The 17420-nt window shown below is 36.3% G+C and overlaps 1 protein-coding gene across 3 annotated transcripts in view; it reads right to left on the reverse strand.

Annotated features, from left to right (window-relative positions):
* Positions 1–3462: 3462 nt before the first annotated feature.
* LOC308662599 (organic cation/carnitine transporter 2-like) overlaps positions 3463–17420 on the reverse strand; it is a gene marked incomplete at its 3' end in the record, with an annotated part of 35004 nt that continues 21046 nt past the window's right edge. Inside the window, exons 2-10 of one of the 3 annotated variants that reach the window (XM_081318612.1) lie at positions 16059–16162; positions 14898–15052; positions 13477–13648; positions 10057–10183; positions 9621–9721; positions 8104–8318; positions 6836–7018; positions 5949–6084; positions 3463–4956 (exon numbers count right to left, since the gene is read on the reverse strand). In XM_081318612.1, coding sequence (XP_081174738.1) covers positions 4869–4956; positions 5949–6084; positions 6836–7018; positions 8104–8318; positions 9621–9721; positions 10057–10183; positions 13477–13648; positions 14898–15052; positions 16059–16162 — 1281 coding nt within the window. Of the gene's footprint in view, positions 4957–5944; positions 6085–6835; positions 7019–8103; positions 8319–9620; positions 9722–10056; positions 10184–13476; positions 13649–14897; positions 15053–16058; positions 16163–17420 lie in introns of those variants that run through there. The other 2 variants (XM_081318614.1, XM_081318613.1) reach the window with 2 other exon arrangements.

Consider the following 17420-nt stretch of genomic DNA (forward strand, 5'->3'; position numbering starts at 1 on the left):
GGATCGCAAGAAATAGTAGTTAAATTCAAATATCACAAATACAATTGCTGGGCTTGACAATGAGGTCTCAGTAATGAACAAATGAATCAGCAGAGGGCCACCTTCAGAAAGAATAGTTCTCATTAGATTTCTGGCAGTAACCTGTGCAAGTCCTTGTCCTTCGTATGGATGTTTCCTTGAGTAGAATCAATACACCGACAAGTGCAGTGTTACACCAGGCCTGCCACTGTATACTCAACTGGGTTTTTAAGAAAGGTAAACCTTAGCAGGATAAAACTGTTTCAACTCAAGAGTCACTTTGGTCTGTGGTGTACTGGGAGCCACACTCCCAAAAGTTGGGGAGAACAGTTTTACTTGATTCATTTCATGAAAGCTGAAGTATTTAAATGTAGACTTAGTACGACTGTTGCTCATGTATACTATATAACAATTTCTCCCTTCTAGCACACTAAAAATTGCATTGCTATTGACTTCTGGGGATGAGGGGGTGGATTGGAACCGCCACAAGAATTCATTAAGTGGCATATGGCTCTGGAGCTAAAACCTATCCATTTTAAATGCAAACCACGGTTTGTTGTGATGTTTCAATTGAATCAATATAAGGGGGCAGTTATGTTAACACCTCTTGAACACCATTGGCATTGACAAAATCACCCACAGCCAATTGCAAAAGGTAGATTTACTTGGAACAGCTTACATTCTGCAATGGGTACCTTTTAACACAATCAAATAACATCTGCCTATTGCAAGTGCTTGGGACACTGACTCAGGAATTCTGGGAGTTGAAGTCCATGAGTCATAAAAGAGCCGAGGTTGCCTACCCCTGGGATAGGTGGTTAAAAGCCAAATCCAGTTTAACATCTGGCTGACTGTGTTGCCCACTGTAACAATAATAATGCAATATCTTTTTTTCTGAAAGAAAAAAAATCATAAACAGGGTCCTAGGTATAATATGTGCCAAGGCATATTGCAATGCTATATGCTATTCCCCAATAATCTTTTAAAAATGTGTGAAAGCTTTGACATTTGTTAAAGAGAACTTTAACCTAGCTGATCAGAACAGCTGAACATTGCTCTCATTTGCTTCTATTTACTGATAGCCTGCTGCAAACATCTTTGAAAATAAAGAACAGAAATTTTCCGGTGGGCTACATATTCTTCTTTTGCAGTCAATGCATAATCAAGGCTGAGCTTTTCAGTATGCTCAACATGTATGCTCAACATGCCCAGGAGAAATATATTTTATCAAAATGTAGAAGCTTTAACTTACAATGTAAAATATGTTAATAGCACAGCTTGCATTAAGAAATAAATTGCCTTGTCCCTTTGTTAATCAAAAGTGGTCTCCAGAAAGCTATGTGTGTACGGTATTTTAAAAGCAACATAAATGCAGGGGAAAGGGAGAGAAGGGGGAGGGAGAATTGCTGGCCATTCTTGTTCACAACCATTCTGGGTGGATGTGACACAAATGTCAACATTTTCCTCTTACAAGCTTCTCTTGCTGAAAGTGAAAACATAGCTCTTTCAAACACATAACAGCGAAAATTTTTCTGTAACATGACATTGCTCCCAAGAGCCAGATAGATAAGGAAACATTGATCGTGGATACATCATCTGTACTAGTTAACAAGTATTTAATGGTCCTTTATAAAAAAAATATTTGTACCATTTTGTCAGTCCACAAACCCTCTAGCCCTATTATCATAGAAAACACGACAGATAATAAAAAGTAGACTAAAGCAATGAGGACTAGTTTCCTAAAATAATACACCAAACATCTTCCTTTACGATTGATTTTAGATCTATAAGATAAAAAATGCAGATGAAAAAGTTTCAGTTGTTGTGATTAGGGCCAGTTAGAAATAAGAAAGCCAACTCCTCAGTTTCACAAAAGGGTTGGTTGGGAAAAGCAGGAAGAAAATAAAAGCCTTTTAATTATAATAAAGAGGTCCCTACCCTTTGGCCTCTCCTCTCCCCTTTTCTATTCTTCATTATTTCTGAGTCTAAGAAACTTATCTTTTCCAGGTTTCTTCATACCCTTTTCAAGATGGTTTCCAACTTGTTGCCTCGTGAAATGATCAAGTTACATCCAGTGCATTGCTTCTTTTCTTCGGGAGTTTTCAAATATCCTTCAATGGTCATACAGAAGAAAAAGGAACAACTAGCAATCCCAATCCAGGTGTTGCTGTCAAGTTTGATCACTTCTAAACGTTTAAAACAACCCATTTCCCCATTTGGCTCTCTTCCACGTTCATTTCTGTCAACTGCAAGCAAGCCCCCGATTCCTAAATCAAAACAAGACTACAATTGCTTTCACTTTTATTTTTGCACTGTTTTATGTCCTGGTTCAGAAAGAGAAAGAAAAAAGGATGTTGACAGAGGGGAACGTTTGAGGAACCTGCGTTAATCTGAGCTACAACTCTGAACTTAATTTTAACACTATGATACTGTTGAGATCACAAAAATATCTGTATTTACAGAAATAATTCTTAGCAGGCCAAAGTTATTAATTTCAACTCAATTTTTACCATCTTGATTCTCTGCTGACTATAACTGAAACCCTTTCAATCACATCACTATAGGCACTAATCTACATAGAAGCTACTGAATGAATGTAGATATTATTCATTTCCATAGTAATTTACAATAAAGGGCATTGACAATTCAGAAATTTTATTCTATTCTCTAGACCAGAGGTAGGCAACCTTGGCTCTTTTATGACTCTTGGACTTCAACTGCCAGAATTCCACAAGTCATAAAAGAGCCAAGGCTGCCTACCCCTGGCTCTAAACAAACAGGCAAATATTAAAAGAAAAATAAATCTCCATACCATAGTTCCATAACTGCATTTCCATAGCCTCATTTTAAAAGGTCTCTCAAAACCAGAGATGGAGAACGATGTGCTTTTGCAGTCCTGAAAAGAACTCTCAGCATTGCACAGTACTAGATGGTGGGCTGCTAGCAACATCTGGATAACCAGTCCTGCTCCAGGCCTCCATCCTCTTCCTGGAACTCCCCACTAAACCTTAAAACAAGCACTGTATATTTGGTGTCCAGAGGGAGAAAAATAACTTGTCTTGCTTGTCTTCAATCACCCATGATGAAAAATGCGACCCTTAAAGTTTGATGGAAAATGATGGTGGAGAAGAATATTTGTAGCTCAGGGTTGAAATGAGGGGTCTTTGGTTCTCTCTGAACTTGGTTGTTTCCTTGCATAAGTTTCATTATCCAAACTAGGTAACATCATCAATTCTGGTGCAGGATCTACCACCACAGTGAAACGTATGAATCCCAGGGTACGAATAAAATTCACAAAACCACCAACATCATAATGTTTACAATGTTATTGCATTTGGAAAACTCTGTACTGTTCTGGCTACTTGGCCGCTAAAAAATGATACAGAAAAGCACGGTGAAAATGATCAAGAACTTTGTTAAATTCTCCTATGAGGTTTTCAAATTTGGGATTTTTGTTTGTTTGTTTAGAGCAAATGTGAGAGAGGTAGACAACACTTTCAAAAGAGTAACATATTTTCCCAAGAAAATAAATTGATTTTTATTTTGAATCAGTATGACATCCCAATATTAAAATATGTTATAAATAAAGCATTTCAGAATTATTATTCAGGATTTGAAGACAAAACATCTGATAAAATGCAACTCCACATCCAAAGGCCACAGATCCGGGAATATTTTTAGGCACATAAATCTGTCAAGAGGTTCTTTTATGTTCTGCTATCTTTTTAAAAGAGTACAAGAGATACTATTATTTTCTTCATAAACTCTATTAATTCCAGTTGGTAGTTTGCCAAGCTGTAAGGCTGACAACCTGGTTTTCAAAGAAACATTGCGGGATACTTGTTGAAGAGATGAAATCCAATAATCTCTGAGGAAAGCTAAAGTAAGAAAGGCTTTTAGAAAGAAATGCTGAAAACGTATGACACAAATGTCAATCATGTCAATCATTTAATTCTTTTAATAATTTAATACGCAAATCAGAGTCCTGATTTAAAAGAAAAGCATATAGATGCGATTTAGATAGTTAATTGTTTTTAGTATTAATTAATTATTAATTAATTAATTTTAGTAGATTTGTTCCAACTGTATGGTCAACAACATTGTTTATAAATGTCATGATACTCATTTTAATAGTTCTCTGCTTACTCCAAAGGCAACAATTAGATTTTTAGGTAAGTTGAAGCACCCAGATTGGTACATTTCCCATTAAGTTAACACATTCTGTATTATAAAATATATTTATTACATATCTGTTTCATTTATTTTATGCACAGACAGAACAAAACTAAAGAATTTGGAAATATAGATGAGCATGTGCTTCCACAGTCTTTTAGCATCAGAGGAAATTCAATGAACAGTAAAAAGAAAGGGTTGTAAATGCAATCTAAGCTTATTTTGTCATTTGCATAATTATTTTAGGTCTACTTTGCCAGTTTCTCTATACCATTTCAAGCTTATTTTTTCTCTCAAGAAAAGAGGTACAGAATCTCAAGCTGGAGTGACAATATCCAAACTCTATTACCTATTTAATTTTTTGCCACTATGTGTGGAAAAAGTGATATTAAGACATTTGATTTGCACCTTGAAGCATCTTTTAAAAATGCAGTCTCACAAAAAGGATAGTTGTTACATGTCCTAAAAGTGAACAAAATTCCATATCCAACACTGTTCCATGAAGCAATTGTTGGCAAAAATCCCATACTGGGATGGATAGCATCTACATTCTCAAAATGAATGTATTTTTAATAAATATATTTACCATACTAAGAAAAAAGTGTTTATGTTAGTCTTTTCTGGAAGCAAATTAAAGGAAATTTTCAAAGTATAATACTGTGAGCAATGCAGCTTCATTAGAATGTTGAGGTCTTTAGAATAGCTGAATTCTCTACTGTATGCTTTGTTCTATTTTGATGTTTCAGTGCTTTTATATTTTTAATTCTGTAAAAAAAAGAAAGGGAAAAAATACATTCTCATAATATAATCCTCCAAAATAATTCAAATGTATTTCAACTTCATGTTTAAGGAATATGGTTGTTCTTTAATATGCAGTAAATGTGTCCCACATACCTCGCTTCAAACCAACTTGTGTACAAAGGCATAAATGACAAAAATGTGCATTATGAGATCAGGAAGATATTCATTCCTAGCATATTTATGCTGAAACATTTTGTGCAAGTACATAAGGAGCAAAATTGTGTACTTTCATTAAACTCTACTTGTACCCCTCCATGAAAGTCTATGGCTGTGCAGCTTGGGAAAACCTACTGTAGTTTATATAGGCTTATCATATGATACAAAAGTAGCATTCTAGAGACTTATGGAAACTACCCAGACATTTTGGTTTAATGCTTTGGAAAAGATGAGATGATCTTGACAAAAACCTATTGGTTTTTGTGAAACACAGGAATGGAGTGAGCATGCTTTGATCATAATAAAAAAATATGGTTGGCTTGTTATGTTTAAGCACGTCTTACCCAAACATCAGCTAATGTCACCTTTTTCAGCTGTGAGGAACTTAGAACTAAACCATGCTTTTAATTACTGAAAATGTTGTTGGGAAATTGTTGTATAGCTTTAATTTAACAGAACTATGATTTGGTCTCAAAAAGTTAGAAAAGGAACAACTGGAATTTCTCTTGCATATCATAGCACTGCTCCTAGGAATTTAATAATTTCTTAAATGTTAAAATTTATAATTGACTAAACTTGTATGCTGCTAACTCTCAATGACTCCATAAATTTAGACTCAAATATTTCTTCTATTATATTATTCTTTATGCCATTCTTTTAAGAACACTAATAATATTTATGGTAAGAATATATTACGATATTCTAAAAGTTTCTGTAATAAATTTCAAGTGCTCTTCCAAAACATTATGCTGCAATATTAGCTGGGATTTCTGCTTATTTCTACTCTACAACATCCTTACCCTTTAACTCTTAGCATCTGTTCAATAGTGTCTGGGAGAGGAGTGCCATAACTTTCCGGGAGAAATAAGGTCAGGATTCCTGCAAGCACTGTTAAACTTCCCATTAAGATGTAGGGAAGAAATCTATCATAGGCACCTAGTAGAAAGGACAATTAGCAATGAGTTATTCATGTCGCTTAACATTTACATTTCCTAATATTGTGACTTCGAGGTATAGTTTATATTTATAGATTTATTTGGATCTGATTTGGAAGATGATCATGACTTCTTCAAAATGAAGATCAGAAATGGGGATCAGCTTCTCCATCTCTATACATCTTTCCTAGCAGCAACGTATTATAAGTGTGTATATACGAAAATGCAAAGACGTTGCGATTCCCACTGTAATATGATGAATGGCTACAGAAGAGATGGCTAAATTGACTGTTTTGATTAAAGAAAAGAATATGAGTACTTGTGTTTCTACTTGGAGACCGCTTCTGGTTTTGTGCTTGAGATGGAAAAAAATGAAACCTTGATTTTGGGTTTTACCGATTAGATTGATTTATTGTTACAGAAATGACTAGTTTATACTATTATGGAGAAATAAAAAGTCGAGATTCAGTGTTAATGCTTCATTCTTCTGCAACAGAAGAAGCTGGAAGTCAATGCCTCTTCTTTTCTTTTTCTCTTCTCCCCCTCATTTTTCTCCCCCTTTTCCCTCCCCACTGTGTCCTACTATTTGCTTTTGTGTTTTTGTATTGTACTCTATAATCTAATAAAATGCTACAAAAGAAAGGAGGAAAAAAATTATGTGTGTATATCAGAAACCAGTAAGCGTTCACTGTAATACTAAAAAGCAGGGCATATGATCAAGTTGGCAGAAAATACAATGATAGACAACTTACCAAGATACACAAAATAAGGCGAGAGGATGCTGCCAATTCTGGAGGCCATTGAGCTGGCTCCAACTCCCATGTTTCTCACAATAGTTGGGTAGAGCTCAGCAGTATACACATAAACCATTGAGAAGGAGGATGTGATCCCAAATTTTCCAATCATCACAAGGATGATGGACAGAACATGGAGGTCTATAAGCAAGAGCCAAACAAAATGAAATGAAATCTGCCAGTATATCAATAAAACAATTGCCAGCCTTTTTTCTCTTCTTCATTTATAGATAATCCTCACTTACCAAGTGCCTCATTCAGCAACCATTCAAAATTATGATGGTGCTGTCCCTAAATAACCTGATTGCCACAATCACATGAACACCATTACAGTCAGTATACATTGCCCTGTGCCTGACCTGTTTTTCTTTTTCCCGTCCACTACAGAGCCGAGACTGGAGAGGAAATAATTAAAAGAGAGTAAGATGGCCCACAGTGAGAAATATCTTGGCCATTTGCTGAGCATGCTCACCGTTGCCATCGCCATCGCATTGCTTTCAATGTGTATTCTCCACTGTGTGCCTGCTTAGTCTCTTATAATCTCTTTTTCTGCAATGAATGTAAATACAAACATTAATTCCCTTATTGCTAATTATCCCAATACCCAGGGAGCGTTCCAAAGGGGAGGGAAGTAATTAGGAGTCTGATCAATTTTAAGCCAGAAAATGATTACTTTTGAGCCAACTATCTCAGTGCTCTGGGTGGAGTGGGGGAGCATTCCAAAGGGTGGGGGAAATGAAGAAAAGGACAAGTACAGTCACAGTCATGTGATTTTCCAATTTAATGGTCATTTAGCTTAGTAATGGGGTTATCACTCCCAACTATTGACACTTAATGAGGATTACCCGTTTTTTTATTATACCTCTATGGTATATTAGCCATTTTATTCTACTTCAGGCAAGAACCTACTTTATCAGATACGTTTAGTGAAGTAGAATTTCTATTATAATTTTTTTTCTAATAGGGAAATGGTATATCAAATGAAAAATTAATATATTAGTATATAATTGCCAGTACAGTAAAGAACAAAAGAAATAAAAAAAATCAGAATTACAGCACATCTTTTTTTGATCTCACTAGAGAAACAAAATGAACACAAAATGAAGTAGGTCTGCTACATATCTCTGTGTATCATAGCATTATTATGGAAAAATGCTTTTTTTAAAAACCTTAGTTGGCTATCCCCATTGATTATATCTATAAAGTGTCAAGGAAAGCAATCTTACGTGCAGGCACGAACTGAATGAAAAGAAGAACACAGCCTCCTAAGAACAAGACTCCTGCCATTGAATAACGCCGGGGTAGATACTGAAGGAGCAGCCAAGAGATAGTATAAGCTGGGATTTCAATTACTGCTGAAAGGAAACAATTGAGGTAGATGTCTCCATGCAAGTTAGGGGTATCCAGAGAGAGGCCAAAGTAGCCTATGGAAATCACCATCCTGAAAGACAGATCTAGGTGATAACAAACATATAGGGGCAATGACACTATTCTGCATGGGACTTGAGTGGGTAGACTTTGCAACCAGTGGGCATTACCTTTGTGTACTTTACAGCCAGTTTCCAAAAAGCAGTCAGTAGAGAGGCCAGCAATGAAATTGCAAGTCATGTCCACATGATGTCTCACCCAACGACCATAGGCGACTTGCTTAAGGATCATGGTGGAAGAGAGATCGTAAGTCTGTTCTGGTCATGTGATGTTTTGGTAATGACTGCATCACTTAGTGATGGGGTTGCCAGTCCCAGTTGCGGCTGTTAAGTGAGAACTACCTGCATTTCTACTAGAATGTTGGAATGAGAGTATTTATTATGTTACATACTATGAGGCAATTTGCCATTTATGCACTTGTATTCTTTAAACTGTTGATATCTCTTTTTATAATTGGCAAAACAATTGCCAGTAAATTTCAGAGAGTAAATATTATTAAAATTTCTTTCCAGGGATGCGTTCCATTCATACAAAATAGGAAAATGCCTTACTCCCTTTTTCATTCATAGAAATTCAAGATGAGCACACAACAGAGTACTGGACATGTATAACTTCTGCTAAGGAGAAAAGATGACGTAAATTGGGGTGTGGGTGGGTGGGTGTGTCTCTCTTGTGTGTCAATATAAACCAATCCTTATTACAGTGATAAACCAGCATAGGTAAATAAACAGTAATTACACCTAGATCCATATCTACAAGGAATCCTTAGCCTAAATGTCACCTGAAGTATAAAATGGAAGATTGTGGGCATTACATGAACAACAGAGAAAAGTGGCTTCTAGACTAGCCACGTGTTTACAATTTGCATGCTGAAATAGTGCAACTGTAAAAAGTGGCAGAATGAAGTTTTTTTTAGCCTTCTTTCAAGTTCCAAGTCGTTCAGAATACCCATAATTAGCTAACCAAGACAGACTGATATAATAATTTGTATGTGGAGAATTTAAACTTGCTCCTGGAAACAGTTCAGTTAGGAAATCATCTGAGACTGACATGCTCATATTAGGCAGAGAGACATGAAATCTCTAGAGTGGGTGATATTTTGAAAGCTAATTTTCAAAGACAATGGTACTTGAGCAAATAAATGCTTAAGATTTAGACTGATATATATGTAGATTTCCATGAGCAAGTCTAAGAAGTGCCTCATGCCCTTATTTTTCTGCAAGTAAATAATTTCATGACATTCACTTCTTGAAATCTGGTTTCTGGACTTTGGAAATATGGGCATTTTCTAGGAATTGATTTATCAGTTGCTTACCATAGAATCACAGACATGATAGTGATTGATCGTATATTTGGGGTTCTCACTAGGTCCAAAATGCTGCAGGACTGCTGAACTTGGGAATTCAAAGCTTGCAGCTATATAAAATAATACATGCATATGAGAATCAAACAACACCCATACACCTTATAAGCAGATAACTTGTATAACATTACTTATTTGAAAAATACAGTATGTTAAATAAACTGCTGCAAAATTACAACAAATGGCATAGAATAAATTTCACATAAGCACTACCTATTTTAGAATCATGACCCAGTATCATGTTATAGAATCAACAACCAGCAATTTCATGAAAAGGGATTGAAAGGCTTTGGACACATAGAAAGGACTATTTTAATTCATGTTTTTTTTTTCTCCAAGCACAGGAGCCTAGCAATAAATAATTCACAGACTCAATATACATGGTTACCTCAGCAAGATCAAATATTACTTCGGGGGCTATAACATGGTTCCTTTCTGCAGCTTTACGAATGATATCTTCTGCTTCTTGAATCCTTCCTTGAGAGAGTAGCCAGCGAGGAGATTCTGGAATGTACCTGCAAGTATTTTATTATAATGTCAATAGAATAACTAGAATTGCAAATCTTCATGATATACTTATCAGCAGATATTTTCCCCACATTATAAAGCAAATACTGTTTCAGAAAAAAAAATGTCTATTAAGAAAGCCTAAACTCAGCTATGAATGCTTGGGTTAAAAATGTGTATTACTCTCACATCAGAACTCCATCTTGAGGCTGGTTTTGCTGCTGAGAGACTGAGGCTGGATCAAGGTGATCTGGAAGGAAACGAGTATTTTTCATCAGGAACTGCAGTTAAGTCCTCTTCTGGGTGAGTGTTTTATGTCACATCGAAGAGGACCCTGACAGAGGTCAGTGACCTGCATGGCTCCAACTGGCTGATTGAAAGATTACCTCTCCTATTCAGCTACAGGGCTCTATGCTTCTGGGACCACTTCAGTTTTCACTGCCAGAAAAAACAGTGGTTCACTGGGCATCCAGGAAGCTTTCCCACAACTTTTCTGGTCCAAAAACTACTGAAAGGACTGGCTGTCCTTAGTGGAGAGTAGGGAAGAGGAAGATAGCCAGGATCCCTTTTCTACAGAATTTTCTTTTTTCCTATAAGACATAAGTTGAGTGTTTTGCTGATTTGCTACCTAGGCTTGAAAAATCCAGAAATACGGCAATTTGGAGATTTTCCCTTCTCCAGATAAAGGTATAAAATCACTTGTTATTTTATAATGTCTGAAAAATGTGATTTTTTCCGGTTTACGTCAGGCTATAATTCAGAAAGCTTTCAAAGACATGAAAATGACCCACCATACAGAGTAAAAGAAACAAAAGTAAAGAAACGGGTGCAAGTAACACAACATTACTTGCTCCTAATTTTAAAGGTGATGTGACGGAAATGATAGATTTGTAAGTTTGGGAAAAAAAAGAATGCTCTGAGGAAAGGCTAATAATAGAGACTCTGATCAGGCCTGTCGGGATGCTCCTCCAATACCTTGGCTCTGATTGATGGAATTAGCCGCATCCAAACATTTGAGATGGAGTGGCTAAATATATTTAAACTTGTTCTAGAAATAAAATAACTATAGGCTAACAGATATTTCAAAATTTGGGGCAGGGGGAGCAGGACTCTAGAAATATTTGATAGCCAGGTGTATCTTCTCCAATTTTTAAAAGAGTACAGTGGCACCATCTCGTGGTGTAATATTTTATACACTTTTAACAAATTGTCCACAGTTGTTTAATGGCAGAATCATTACACAACAGCTTTTTTTTCTATATTTTTTTAATATTGTTTTTTGGAATTAACTTTAAACACAAAAGAATGATTTGATCGAAGATCCTGTTGAATAAACATTACTACAATGGATCTTCCTATATCAGACTACTGCCAAATAATAAACAAACCAAGATATAAAATCATGGAATTGCAAGAGATCTCAAAAGGTCATCCAAATCTGTATTCACAGAACATGCTTCTTAATTGCTTACAACCTACAATGCACTTACAGCATAAAAATTTTAATTGGTTAGTTTCCAATTAACTATAGGTAGTCCTCAACACATAACCACAATTGGACCTGGAATTTTGGCTGCTACGTTGTTGTGGTTGTTAATTGAGAGGCTTACATGACTGCTGTGTTCAATGACCACAATTCTCACTCTCTCAGTTGTGCTCATTAAGCAATCACGTGGGTGGTTAAGCAGATGGCGTGGAAGAACTGTCAGCTGAAAGAGGGTAGGCAGCTGCCCTCCATGAATGGAAGGGAACATTTGTGGTGGTCCAGAGAAATGAAGCTCAGATCCCAAAGGTCTGAGCTTACTTTCTCCAGCCCACTATAGGCCTTCCCCCTCCACATGATCTACTTTCTACCCTTCAGAAACATCGCATCAGCTAACTTTCTAGCCAAAAACATCATGAGAGACGGCATTCTTATGTGCTTGCTAGCTGTTTGCACCTCACATCTTGGAGTTTGGTACACCTGTCAGCAGCTGCACCAAAAGGCAAAAGTAAGTGGACCTGAATCTGGTGGGGCAGGGAGAAGGCCTGTGCCTTATGGATGTGGTGGAGCAAGGCCTCCAGTGTCACAGCAGCTTTATAAGTGCTGGCGGGACGGGTGGGTGGTTGAGATGGGAGGGAAGAGACAGGTGGGTAGGGGGAGTTGCAACATCTCCACAATATTTGAATTTCCCATGACTGATTTATTTTATGCCACTAATCTGTATATTGTAGAAATATATTAGTACAAAGGTTAATATTAGATACAAACATTAAACGCAGAACACCATTTTATTTCTAAAGGGTAGTAAAAACGAACTGTATATCAGAAAATATAGTATTTCAGCAGGACTTTTATACTGTTAAATATTTAGTGAATGAGGACTGAATATCCTGGAGCATGAATATTGCTTATTATTGTAAAAATGTTAGTAGGTCCTTTCTAATAAGGTGAGCATGAACGAAATCTGGATGAATACTAGACTGTACTAGACCAAATTTGAGAGGAATGCACATTTCCCAAGTCATTTTCTCTTGCAGGTCTTTTTCTTCCTCTAAAACATTAGGAGAATGGGTCAGAAATTTAATGCAGTAAAGCTCTTCATTGCATAACTGCACTCATTTGCATTGCATTTAAATCCTAAATATTTATTAACAATATAATTCTAAGAGAACTGTTCACTTATTATGATGTCCTTGGGAATCCAGTCCAATTTAGCCATGGGGGGAAAGATTACTTATTAGCAATAAGTAGCAAAATAATAATTTAGTACTACTATTTTTTATTAATAAATTAAAATGAATTGTAAAGATTAGTTGGTACTATTCTACCTTAATTATGACAATTAGCCCAAATGGTGATGATGATGATGATGATGATGATGATAAAGTTGGAAGGGACCTTGGAGGTCATCTAGTCCAACCCCCTGCTCAGGCAGGAAACCTTATACCATCTCAGACAAATGGCTGTCCAGTCTCTTCTTAAAAACTTCCAGTGTTGGAGCATTCACAGCTTCTAGAGGCAGGTTGTTCCACTGATTAATTGTTCTAACTGTCAGGAAATTTCTCCTTAGTTCTAGGTTGCTTCTCTCTTTGGTTAGTTTCCATCCATTCCAGCAACTGTTCCTTATATGTTTTAGCCTCCAGTCCCCTGATCATCTTTATTGCTCTTCTCTGTACTCTTTCTATCTAGAGTCTCAACATCTTTTTCACATCGTGGTGACCAAAACTGGATTTAGTATTCCACGTGTGGCCTTACCAAGGCATTAGTTGCTATTAATTTGGGAAGGGCAATGGGGACTTCAAAATAGTAAACACTCACCACCACAATGGAAAATACAACAGCCCTGGAATAGTAAGAGCCACTAGCAGCAATCGCCAGTCTCGAATGAAGTAAGCACCCAGTGGCAGCATCATGTAGCCAAATGCATAAAATATGCAGACACCTAACGTTCCATATATAATGCGGATGGATTTGCCAAGAATTTCTGCACCTGTTCAAACAGTTGAGAATGAATTAACATGTTTAGCGTAATATACAAAACAATTATTTTACGCACAGTAATATATGGGGGGAAAAACTGATTAAAAATACACTGAATTGTTGCTTCTTCTGTGAATTTATGTATGTCAACCATTCTTACTTGAAGAAATGCAGAATCAAATGTGAACTGGTACTTTGGAGCCAGCCTGGACACTGTTGCTCTTCCTGTCAGCCGATTTTTCAAGGCACAACTTTTTTGTAGTTTGCATTATAGGTGCCCAGAAAACTATGCATTTTGTGTGCAGGAGATAGAATACAGTGATAGCCGTGTATGAGCATACATCACCAGCATGCTGTCACTGTCTTAACTAAATACAGATTCTCCAGAACCTGCACAGCTACTGCGTAAGCCCAGGGAAAGGTCCTTTAAGGAATTGCTGACAGATATAGTGATGATACCAGTGCTGGATTTGAAACACATTTTCCCACAGATACATGCACTCACACACCTAGGTAGGGGCAAATAAAGATAGGGATAAGACATTCAGAGAAATTAACACATCCCATAGAAAGGATTCACAGACACGGGAAGGGAGGAAGAAAGGAGATCGAGGTGTACTCCTACAAACACATTTACAGGAAGGAAATGGAGAAGAAATTGAACCACAAAGTTAAAAAGCATTTTCCAATAGGAGAAAAATTCCTCCAAGACCATTGAGCAAATTGTTCAATAAATAAATAAATAAATAGTAATATTTAAATAAGGAGAAATAATCTTCCACTGCTGATAAATGACTGGAGAGGGCCAAGAAGCTCACCAATTGGCAAGTGCATTGCAACCATCAGGGCCATTAGTGAGGAATAAAATTGTTCCCTCCAGCTGACAGACACTGAATGTTGTTAATTCCCTTGCAGAAAGGATAGTTGCATAGTCACCCACTTGGGAATTGTACCTTTAATATACAGCAGAGCATATAGAAGGGACAAATCATGAACAAAACATCAGAAGAGTTGAAAGATGTCTCATATGAGGAGCTTATTCTAGTTGTATACAGCAAATGTACAAGTTGAATGCAAGTTTGAAACAAGAAGGTTGGCTACCAATTCTGCTTTTATCAGATACGTTTTAAAATTGTGCTCTGCTTAACAATGTTGGAAATACTGCTGTGGAGAAGACAGAAAGAAACTAAAGGTGCCACTCACTAAGCTAGTGAGTAAGGCTACTGAGAAGGTCTGTTTGCATTAAGACAATCACATACCAAGAACAAACGCTGCTACATAATTAGATATTTGACCCATTCCAACAATAAGAAAGAGAACAGAAAACATTTCCCAGCTTGTTGAGAAGATCTGAAGAAAGCTAAATGCAGTCTGGATCCCCATGGTTATAAACAGGACATTCTTCCGACCAAATCTGTAATGAGACAAAAAAATAATCAAAGCAAATCAGACGGCTATTAAATAGTTTATGGAAATACTGAACTAGCAGATACCAGCTAATTAGCATCAGAAAGGGATGCCAACTTTCAAACATAACGAACAATGCTATACTTTAAATACATGAAGACAGCAGTGGAATCTTCTCGTGAAATTTCACTAAAATTTTAAGGGAGGAAAGAGGATGATAAAGATTCTCCATGCAAGTTTAAATCTAACACATAGACCAAAAATATGAGGAAATAACAGATGGTTGGATTTTAACCCATTAGAGTAGGAATCTTCAAACCTGGCCCTTTTACGACTTGTGGACTTCAACTCCCAGAATTCCTCAGCCAGGCACGCTGGCTGAGGAATTCTGGGAGGTGAAGTCCACAAGTCGTAAAAGGGCCAGGTTTGAAGACCTCTGCCTTAGAGTGACCAAGGAGGTTAGAAAAGGCAAAATGGCATTTCTACTGGCAGCCCCTTCACCCTGGAAATAGGTTACACTGTGAGGTCAGGCTATTCTCCCTACTTGATTGTTTAGAAAACAGAAGAAATACCAACAACTATGGAGATTCTCATTCATCCAGGTCATGATTGCCCCAAAGGTGCTTTTTCTAAAAGGCAATTGAACAACTTCTTGGATAAAAAGTGAAACATTCTCAAAGAAAAAAACCCCAAGAAAGTCCAATTGCCTATTGAAAAAGCATCTTTGGGACAAGAAATGGTAACCTTTTCTTCAAGACTTTTGTGGATTGAGTTACAAAATAGCACCAGATTTTAAAAATGTTTTTCAAAAAGATTTTAATATTTTGATTTTATACATATAAAAATATTGTGAACTTCTGATGTAAATGGCATACAAATAATTATAAATGAATAAATGTTGTCTGATTAGAGATAAATATATATTGCTGGAAAAAATGCCATCCAGAAATGTCATCGTGAATGAGTTGTGCATGAAAATAATAAATACAAGAACTTATTATATATATTTTTACCTGTCTGAGAGCTGTCCAGATATAAAGGATCCCAACAGCACACCCACGAACAATAAGGAAACAGTTAGCGGTGCTTTCCAGTCATTGTCGCAAACAAGTTTCCACTGGAAAAAAAAGAGGTTTAACATTTTAACTTGCTTGTAAAATATCTGTTTTTAACTTGTAAAAAATGCTTTCCCAATAATCATTCCATAACCAATTACATTATAAAAAATATAAAAAAGTTTTACAATTATCTATTATCATTTTCACATAAAAACCAGGGCTTTTTTTCTCATAGAACGCTCAGAATGGAGTTCCGGCACCTTTTTTGGATAGAACCTTGTAGGGTAGGTAGGCAAGGCGGGTTATATGACATGTGTGAGTTCCGGCACCTTTTTCTTTTACAAAAAAAAGCACTGATAAAAACTATCCTTAAATTCTTATCTGTCAAAGCCTTATATTATGCCTTCGCTAAGTAATATTTTAAAGAGAGCAATTATACTAATAGTTAAACAAATATTCATCAGAATTTGGGGGGACCAATAAGTCACATGTTGGTTATTCACGTAGGGCCTTGGCTTTTAACCTCTGGTTGCTTTAAAATGTTTAGTAAGTATATTGACCAAAATACTAAAATAAAACAGTGTTGACTGGCCCCATAAAAACTGCAACAACTACTGCAGGGTGAACTTTTTCTATTCATCTTTACAGACAGCCATTTGTCTACAGCACTCCATTCTACCGCTATCTCCTTTTTTCCATTTCTCCCCACTTCAGTCAACCAACACTCTGTAAACAATGAGCAAATTAAAACTATATTTGAGTCTCTCAGGATTGATTGGTTTATTTGAGTTTTCATTTTTATTTTAGACAGCCTCTGGTATATGTATAACTAGTTATTTTGATTACGTAAGGGCCAACATTTGGAGAAGCAAGACTGCTATTTGTGTAGATGTCACACACATAAATTATAATAGCCTGTTGGTCACTATGAGTAAATAGGAATTTTCCAAGTACAGTACACTTTGAAAATAAACACTAAATGTTTATACTAGGTTTCCTCATTGTTTTCATAACAACATAAGCAGTTAATTGCTAGGCATAACACACAAGCAGTGTTAATTATAGCAGAAATCAGCACTTCATTTTGTCCCACACTTTTCAAGCAGTTGCTAGTGGTCATTTTAAGTCAGGTTTTCAAATGCCCAGAACAGCAAAAGCCTTTTATTTATGTCTAGTTAAAACACATAGTTTTGCACAAGAACAGAAAATGAACCAGATGGCTAATTTTTGTGAACTGTCTATATTAATATCACCTTTCAATAACATTTACTTGGCAGACACAGATCAGATCAGTGTACATAAACAAAAGGTCAGGAA

The sequence above is a fragment of the Vipera berus genome (assembly GCF_964194415.1).
Source record: "Vipera berus genome assembly, chromosome: 2".
In the NCBI taxonomy this organism is placed as follows: Eukaryota; Metazoa; Chordata; class Lepidosauria; order Squamata; family Viperidae; genus Vipera; species Vipera berus.